Below are 9,245 nucleotides of genomic sequence, written 5' to 3'. Positions count from 1 at the left end.
AGTTCAAATCCCAGCAATCACATGGTGGCTCACAACCATCTGTAATGGGATCCGATGCCCTCTTCTGGTGTGTCTGAAGACAGCTACAGTGTACTCATATAAATAAAAATAAATAAAATCGTTTTTTTTTTTAATTAGACAAGTAAAAACAAACAAACAAAAAAACCGAAGGCTGGGGATGTAGGTCCGGGTGGAGCATGCCCAGCCCTGCGAGCAATTCCCAGTTACCGAAAGAGGAGTGGGGATCTTGGTGCTAAGTCTAGAGGTTCCTCAGAGGAGCATGCGATAGGATGACCACTGGGTGCTCAGAGGGCAGAGGCTAGGGGCAAGCTCCAGGCACCCTCATACCCTGCAGGTGTGCGGTGCTCTCGCTTCTGATTCCACTTCCTTGTCACGTGTAACCTGGCAACCCGTCTCCCAGCAACGGGACTACAACTAAGGACGCAGAGTCTAAAGCAGGAGCACACGGGTTTGGGTTTGCGGAGACCGCGGGAGCCATGGCGCAGAAACCGCTCAGTACCACGGCTGCAGAGCGCATGAACCTTGTGGCCCAGGACGAGATCTGGTAAGACCCGTTGGGCTGGGCCCTTCTCACAAGTTGAGTACACACCATGGTGGCCTCAGTTTCCCCACCAAGACCAGAAGACAGTCGACTGCTGGGAGTAACCAAAGTGTTCTAAAGATTATCGGGGTGAGCGTTAGGGACACAGAGATACCTCAGTCTTCCCACCCTGCCCTCCTGCCCACAGCGGAGACTGGAAGACTTCTAATAGAAAATTTAAAAAGAAGAAACAAAATTAAAACACTAATTTTTGACAACCTCGAAGGAAAGACGATTTGCCCTTTCTTGGTTTTCCCTGATTCTTTTAAATGAGAAGAAAGTTTAATTTTAAAAGATCCAGGCCCACAGGTTTGGGGGTTTGCAGAGATCTGGGAAGCCATGGGGAGGAAATCACTTAGCACCATGGCAGCGCTCGGAGCTGCAGCGCGGAGCTACAGAGACAGGTGGATCTCTGTGAATTCAAGGCCAGAGTAGTCTACATAGTAAGACCTGTCTCAAACAGCAGCAACAGTAGCAGCAGCAGCAGTAGCAGTAGCAACAACAACAACAAATCCATTCCCAGAAAGACTTGTCTCCATCAGGCATCTGTAATGGATATTTTTGAGTGCTAAATAGTATTCCATTATTTGGCATTTTAACCACTATAGGAAGTCTAATTTAAACCTTAAATGCAAGAGAAATCTGTCCCTCTCTCTTCTCCATTCCCTCCCTCCCTCCCTCCCTCCCTCCCTCCCTCTCTCCCTCCCTCCCTCAGTCAGCACTGGCTATGAATCTGGAGCCTCAGGAGTGCTGGGCATTTTTTCTGACACCTTGAGTCTCCAGCTTTCTTTATCTTGAGTTTAATCTCGAGTCACCCAGGCCGGCCTAAACTCACTTCCTGCCAGTTCAGGCTGGCCTCAAACTCACCACCGTCCTGCTGCAGCTCCCTGATACCTAGGATGGCAGGCTCCTGTCTCACCTCCTCACTTAAGCTCCCTAGTAACTGTCTCTGTGACTTTTATCATCTTTTTTGACACCTGTGTGGTTGGCTGAGAATGGAGACAGATGAAGAGCCGGCTTCATATTGGAACTGCTACATTGGGTTTGTTTTATAGGAAACTGTAATTCCTGTAAGTGGAAAAGTATCATTTCCCACAAACTGCACAATCTCACAGTGTTTTTTTGTTTGGTTTGGTTTGGTTTTTTGAGACAGGGTTTCTCTGTATAGCCCTGGCTGTCCTGGAGCTCACTTGTAGACCAGGCTGGCCTCGAACTCAGAAATCTGCCTGCCTCTGCCTCCCAAGTGCTGGGATTAAAGGTGTGCGCCACCAAGCCTGGCCTCACAGTGTTTTAAGTGTTCATTATCACCCATGAACCACTACACACACCCCACACCCCACTTTCTTCCCCACTTCAGACAAACTCCTACATAGCCTTCAAGATCCAAGTCAAAAATTTGACAAACTTCAAAGATTCACAACAACAAAAAACAAAAAACAAAAAACAAAACATCATGAAAATAATGCCGGTTGGCTATTTTTACTTCTGCTGTGATATGGATATGGGGAATTTTACAGCCACTTCTGCGGCTCCCTATGAGTTCATGTTAGCTACATCCATATGAGAATTAGACTCTGGGGCTGGATCAACGGCTTGGCAGGTATGGGGGAGGGGGAGTTGTTCACAGCAAAAGCTGATGGCCTGAGATTAAACCCTGGAGCCCTGGGAAAGCTGAGCTGTCTGGTCCTCTGGCCTGCACACGCATGCACACACTCAGACACAAAATGTACAGAGGCACGCAGGGAAACAGACTTCAGGGCTGGGAGAGAGCTCAGCCTGGAAAGTGTTTGCACATGAGGATGAAGACCTGAGTCTGACTCCAGAGCCCATGTAAAAAGCCTGGTGTGCGGTGATCGCTTATAATCCCAGGGCTTGGGAGGGAACAGGCAAGTCCCTGGAACTTTCTGCCCGGGCCAGTGTCACCTGATCAGTGAGCCCTGGTCCTCCTGAGAGATCCTATCTGCAACACCAAGTGGAGGGTTTCTGAAGAAGGGCACTTATGCTGGCCAGTCTAATGTCAACCCGACACAAGCCGCAATTGAGACGATGCCTCCATGAGACAGGCCGCAAGCAGACCTATAGAGCATATTCTTAATTAGTGATTGACAGCGGAGGGCTCAGCCCATTATGAGAGGTGCCCTGGTCTGGTGGTCCTGAGTTTTATAAGGAAACAGGCTGAGCAAGCCATGGGGGAAACAGTCCAGTAAGCAGCGCCCCTCTTAAGGCCTCTGCATCAGCTCCTACTCCAGGTTCCTGCCCTGTTTGATCCCTCTCCTGACTGCCTTCCATGATCAACAGTGACGTGGAAGTGTAAGCCAAATACACCCTTTCCTCCCCAACTTGATTTTTGCTCATGGTGTTTCATCATAGGAACAGACAACACCTAACTAAGACAGCACCCAAGGTTAACCTTTGGCCTTCACACAGACCCTCACATGGGAAAACACACACACACAAGAAAAATTAAAAAAAAAGAATAGACTTTGTTTTCCAAGCTTGGAGCCCAGGTTATATAACTTGATCAAGGCCCCAAAATCTGCAGAGATGGGGGAGGATGCAGATTCTGATTCCCAGTAGGAGCTTGAAGGATCAAGTCGGACTTCATGCTTACAGAACCCAACACATGGACTCAGCAGCTGCCCTTTCAGCTCAGCTCACGAGTGGACTGGAGTGGGTGGGTAGAGCATCCGGGGGCACCATTAAAAGAAATTCACACTTGCTGAGTTTACACTTGCAGGAACCCAGGGCCAAGTGTCTTTTCAAGTTCCCTGCCCCATCCCATGGGTACTTCTCTGCCTCATGATCCCTTTAGTCTCTGGATACAGAACAAGAGAGTTCACATTCACACCTGATCCCCACACCACATCCTCTGTACCATCTCTTCCCACCACTGCCTCCTCTCTTGCTTTGGCCAGGGTCTCCTCATAAGTTAAGAGGCTCGGTCAAGGGCGTTGAAGTCTCTTTTGTTCCAGCCCCACCCACACCACCTGCAGATCTGCTAGCAGGTCAGTGCAAAACACATAGGCAAGCGTGCTCTCAGGAGTTTACACGAGGCCTTTCTGAGGGTACCACCTCCTGCTAACTGTTTCTCTCTCTCAGGAAATACCGTCTGAGGGCCGAAAGTGAAGCCCGGCAAAACTGGCCGGCCAAGTGGGGATATTTAACAACGTCCATGAAAGAGGTAATTAAGAAGTTCATAAGGAGTCTCTTTCCTCTCCCCTGTCTCCAGGCTGTAACCAGTCAGGTCAGGAAATAGATGGCTACCATCTGATACTCAGCAATAATGAACTGAGAGAAGCTGAGGAGATGACTTTGTGGGTGAGAGCCATGCAACAGGACACCTGATGTCCTCTTCTGGTACCTGCATGGGCCGGCACAGGTACATACATGCATACATAAGCACACGCACATAGGTACAAATGCACACATGGACACACACATGCATCCATAGTGCATGCACATATGTACACATGCACACATGGACACACATACATACATAGTACACACACATGCACACTGCACACACATACACACTCACACACACTCACACACACTCACACATACAGTGCACAAACAGTGCATGCACATACACACACATGCACACACAAGCACATACACACATGGACACATGTACAATGCACACATGTACAGTGCTCAAGCACACGCACACACACACACACACACACACACAAAGTAGCTTTGTTTCTGCTCCCCTAAATCCAAAGTTTCCTTCCTTTGAGTCATTGCAGAGCACTCTCAAGGCATGAGGTGCATGCCAGGCACATCCTCTGAACCAGCTCTGTGGCTTGCACAGCAGCCAGGTGCATGGGGCTGCCGCTGCCTGCCCATCTTTAATAAAGAGACCACTGAGTACAAAGAATGGTGGCTAGCCACAAGACTGGCTAAGGGGATGCCAAGGTGAGGAGCCAGCCAACCCCAGGCTCACTTTGAGGCAGCCTGGCTCCCTTTTGTGATGTGAGGTGGTAGCTCTCACCTAACTGACTGAGGACAGATGTGGAACAAAGGTATGGGGGACCCTCTGCAGGCCTAGAGACAAAGGGTCCTGGAAGGAGTAACTGAGATAGCGTCCTCCCTCCCAAAGCCCAGGTCACACATCCAGGTGTCTACAAGAGGCTAGACAGATGACAGAAACAGAAGGGGCGAGTGTCACAAATAGGGAATGTTGGGGACATGGGCAGAGAGACAACTCGGGGGTAACGCGTTCTAATTTTCCAGGAGTCCCAGTGTTCCCACAAAGCCTACGTCTAGAGTAAGCAGGTCCTATTTATAAAGAACACTATCTAGACACCCATAATACCTACAGAGCTTCCAGGGGTGGCCTGTTTGGGACATAACTATTCTAGCTAGACACCACATGCAGGGAAGCTGTGACCAGAACTGCACAGTTCTGAATATTATAGATTACAGCAGTGGGAGCCCCACCCGAAGCTCACCCAAGGCACGACTTAGAAATTATGTCATTCGTAATGAGGTTTTTAAAAAAAAATTCCTAGACAGTTATACGGTTTGAAATTCGATGCATAAAGTCAGGGCCTTAATAATGTACTGTTCGCAAGTGATCTGATATGAATATTCCTTGTGTGTAATTAAATTGGGTTTCCAGGGAGTTTTAAATGGCTTTAAATTATCCCAGAGTGTGGGGCGTTCCTTTCTGGTTGGAAAGCCCGGTCTTGGAACTGGCGTGGACAGTTTTTAGTTTAAATTCTTGACCAGAGAAGTCGTCTCTGGTCCCACGGTAGGAGTATTGATTCCTGGGCTGCAAGTCTAGCAGGAGGACCTCATCAAGGGCTCCTCGGGGCTAACTCCATAGCTTAGATCCCACTTGCACTGCCTTATGCTTGTCCTGGGACAAGGAGCGCCTCTGCATGGGGCCCCACTGGTACCGTCTGACACATGCGGCCTCTGGGGCAAATGAACAAACCATGTCCTAGCCTTGGCCTGAAGTTCTGGTCTCTGGGGTTCTGTTTCAGCTGCTTGAGGGTGAAGAGGAGCCACAAACCCCAAAGCCCAAGACTGAGCTGCCTAGCCACTTCTATGTCCGTCCAGTGAGCCCCATGGATAAACACATCAAGGTTCGCAAAACCCTTTTCACACCACTTTCTGAGAGAAAAGTAAGTCCCACTGCAAACTATGGTCAGTCCAGGAGCCAGAGGTGAGGACCTGCCTGGCTTCTCCATGCTAAGCTTCATTGGCACCCTAGGCACCCTGTGGCACGTGTGGTCATTTGCCCTACAATGAGATTCTTGTCTTCCTCCTTCGGCACGTGGGCAGGACAGAGTCTTCCCTTTGACTGACTCCTTGCATTTCTTCTTCAGATTCTCCCATCGCCCCCAGTCCCAAAGACCACCCAGGGCTTCATCGGATGGCGATCGGGGAAGCCAGGCCTGTACTGTTTGGAGAAGTACTCAGACGTTTGCAGCTGCAAAGGGGCTTATGCCCGAGAGCTATGCTGGCCCGAGCAAGGGGTACACTGAGCAACACCATCCTCTGCCTCAGACAGGGTGTGTGCTGTGCCTGGGTGAGCATCCCTGATACTTTGAAGAACAACAGTTTGCTGTAGGCACTGCCATTTGTTGGTGCTTCTGGCATTCTTGGCTAACCTAGGGTAAAATAGATACCCTGACTCATTTGCTTGCTTGTATGTTGGTTGATCCTGTGGGGATTCCTAAGTGTGGCTTTGCAAAGCAATACTAAGTTAACTAGGCACACTTGCCTATGGCTGGGGGTGCAGTTCAGTTGGTGAGATGGCTTGTAAAACAGCCACAAAGCTCACCTCAGAAACTGGAATTACTACAGATCTGCAGTCACCGCATACGGGACATGGAGACAGAAGAAATGAAACTCAAGAAAAAGGAAGACAAGTATGTGGCCTCTTCGGTCTTTCTTAGAAGGGGGAACAAAATACCCATAGGAGGAGTTACAGAGACAAGGCTTGGAGCAGAAATCGAAGAAAAGGCCATCCAGAGACTGCCCCACCTGGGGACCCATCCCATATACAGTTACCAAACCCAGACACTATTGTGAACGCCAACAAGAGCTTGCTGACAGGAGCCTGATATAGCTGTCTCCTGAGAGGCTCTGTCAGTGCCTGACAATTACAGAAGTGGAGGCTCACAGCCATCCATTGGACTGAGCACAGGGTCCCCAATGGAGGAGCTAGAGAAAGGACCCAAGGAGCTGAAGGGGTTTTCAGCCCCATAGGAGGAACAACAATATGAACTAGCCAGTACCCCCAGAGCTCCCTGAGACTAAACCACAAACCAAAGAATACACATGGAGGGACCCATGGCTCCAGCCACATATGTAGCAGAGGATGGCCTTGTGGGACATCAATGAGAGGAGAGGCCCTTGGCCTTGTGAAGACTTGATGCCCCAGTGTAGGAGAATGGCAGGACAGGGAAGTGGGAGTGGGTGGGTTAGTGAGCAGGGGTACGGGGGATAGGAGAGGGGGTTTTGGAGGGGAAACGAGGAAAGGGGATAAAATTTGAAATGTAAGTAAAGAAAATGTGTAATAAAAAAAGGGGTATTCTTGGCATATCAGGTTTGAAGCTAGCTTGAGTTGTAGGGCACGTTGTCTCAACAAGGGAAATACTTGAAAGCATTAGGCACAGTGGTACAGGCCTGTCAGCACAGCCACTCGAGGGCCCTGAGGCAACAGGATCACAGATTTAAACATTACCTGGGGTGCAGAGTGAACTGAGAAGCCTGGGAAATCCAGTAAGACCAGATCTCAAAGAGTGTGTGTGTGTGTGTGTGTGTGTGTGTGTGTGTGTGTGTGTGTGTATGTGTGTGTGTGTTGCTCAGTCCCCAGGAAACTCCTGTGAAAACCTCTCTCATCCCCCTCCTGACAGTGAGATCGCTGTGTCCAGACACCCAGCTGCTCTTCAGGAGGAACGAGATAGCTTGAGGCTCCTAGTTGAGATGCTTCAAGGGCTATAAGTCCACAGCTTTAAGGGCAGAAAGCAGGCCAGGGCCACCAAGTGGATTTCCCAAAGTCCCTTCCTGAGTTTCCTGAGCACAGCTGCCCCATCCAACGTCCTGGCCATCCCCACCCTGTGGACACCTGCCCCTCAGGACCGAAGAGGAAAAACATCAGGTGACAAGATGTTGTGAGCTGCACCCTCAAAACCATGCCAGGCAGAGCTTGGGGTCACTGTGGGAGCTGCTTCTGGTCTCCCTAAGTAGGGTTTTGTGGAATTTAGGTTGGCATGAAACCAATAGGTAGCTGAGGCTGACCTTGAATTTCTGATCCTCCTGCCTCTACCTCCCAAGTGTTAGGATTATAGACATAAAATACCAAACCAAATTTATGCAGTGCGGAGGGCAAAGCCCAGAGCCTCCTTCGTGCTAGGCAAGTACTCAGCCACAGCCCGAACCTTCTGTTCTATTCTGATGGTCCGTCCTCTGTTCCACAGTGGTATGTGTGTCTTCCTCCTATCTGCACTCTTCCATGGCTGCCTGGGAGACTGGGAGAACTTTCATTTGGTAGAGCCATTGCTGAAGTCCCTCCTCTTTAGGAGATACAAGGACCTCTCCCAGTCCTCAACGTGGGCCCCACCCCTCCATCACTCTCCAAAGTGGATTTCATGGCTGCTGGGCACACAATACCAAGGGACAGAATCCCTTCAGAGAATCCCCATATGCTCACGGCTGGCAGCCTCCCAATCCAGGAGCCTAGAAGACAAGCTTCTGCCACGGAGGGACTCTCTTCTCTCTGAGAGCCTCCAGAGAAAGATTAAAGCCAGCAGCTACCTGACCTCCAAGGTGCTGACCCTCCAGAGCCAGCCTCTTGGAGCTAAGACCAAACTCTGACAGAAACCACACTGGGGCTCCTGGTGGGGTTGCTCTATCTCCCCACACACTTCCTCCAATGTATGGAGCCTCCTAGGCTCCCCAGCCTGGAGGGCAGGTTTCCCAAGAGCACAGCCCTTTGGGGTGGCGAACCCACCTCTGAGTATGGCAGCCATGGTCATCATTCACCGTGTGTGTCAGAGCTGCAGATGGAAATGTCAGGTTGAATGTCAACTAGTAGGTAGAACCATGCCCCACCCTCCAAACAGATTTGTCAAAGCCTTCAGTTCCTTCAAACATGCATTTAACTAGAAATAAAGCCATTGCAAATGCAGCTAGCTAAACTAACATGAGCTCATCTTGGGCTTTTGAGCCTCCCAAAGAGAAGAAAACACACACACACACACATGTTGCATTGCAGCCAGGTGACCTCAGAAATTGGAGGAGAACATCTCTAAGCCAAGGATGGCCAGAACTCACCATTACCCACCAGAGGAAGCTGCCACCCCCTCCAGCTTCCAAGGGAATGTGCCACTTCAACCTTGACTCCAGGTCCTTACCCTCCTCCGTGATATAACTCTAAATTCAAGCTGCCACCTGGGACAGGAAGGCAGCTGGCACACTGCTTCCATTTTTTGCCCTCCTGGTCCAGTCTTTTGTCTCCTGACCCAGCTATCTCTGGGGAAAGCAGTCATGTGGTCCATTTGGCTCTGGAGATGTCCCCAGCCTCCAGACACTCAGCCTGATGTAGACTGAACAATCAAATGCCTGGACAAGCCTGTCCCTGGCTCCATCCAGGGTCTTGGCACCGCAGTCAGTTCTGCAGGCAAGG

General features: G+C 50.0%; 1 protein-coding gene across 1 annotated transcript; it reads left to right on the top strand.

The window, feature by feature from the left end:
• Positions 1-439: 439 nt before the first annotated feature.
• Cimip1 (ciliary microtubule inner protein 1) lies at positions 440-6,241 on the top strand. Its single transcript, XM_021156717.2, has 4 exons — positions 440-565; positions 3,701-3,782; positions 5,593-5,694; positions 5,938-6,241. Exons 1-4 carry the CDS (start codon positions 498-500, stop codon positions 6,094-6,096), a joined length of 411 nt encoding a protein of 136 aa, XP_021012376.1. The 5' UTR covers positions 440-497; the 3' UTR covers positions 6,097-6,241.
• Positions 6,242-9,245: the final 3,004 nt, after the last annotated feature.

This window comes from Mus caroli, unplaced genomic scaffold (genome assembly GCF_978045245.1).
Source record: "Mus caroli unplaced genomic scaffold, Mus_caroli_1 scaffold_2, whole genome shotgun sequence".
In the NCBI taxonomy this organism is placed as follows: Eukaryota; Metazoa; Chordata; class Mammalia; order Rodentia; family Muridae; genus Mus; species Mus caroli.
The sequence above is the reverse complement of the archived record's forward strand: the minus strand, read 5'-3'. Positions and strand labels throughout refer to the sequence as shown.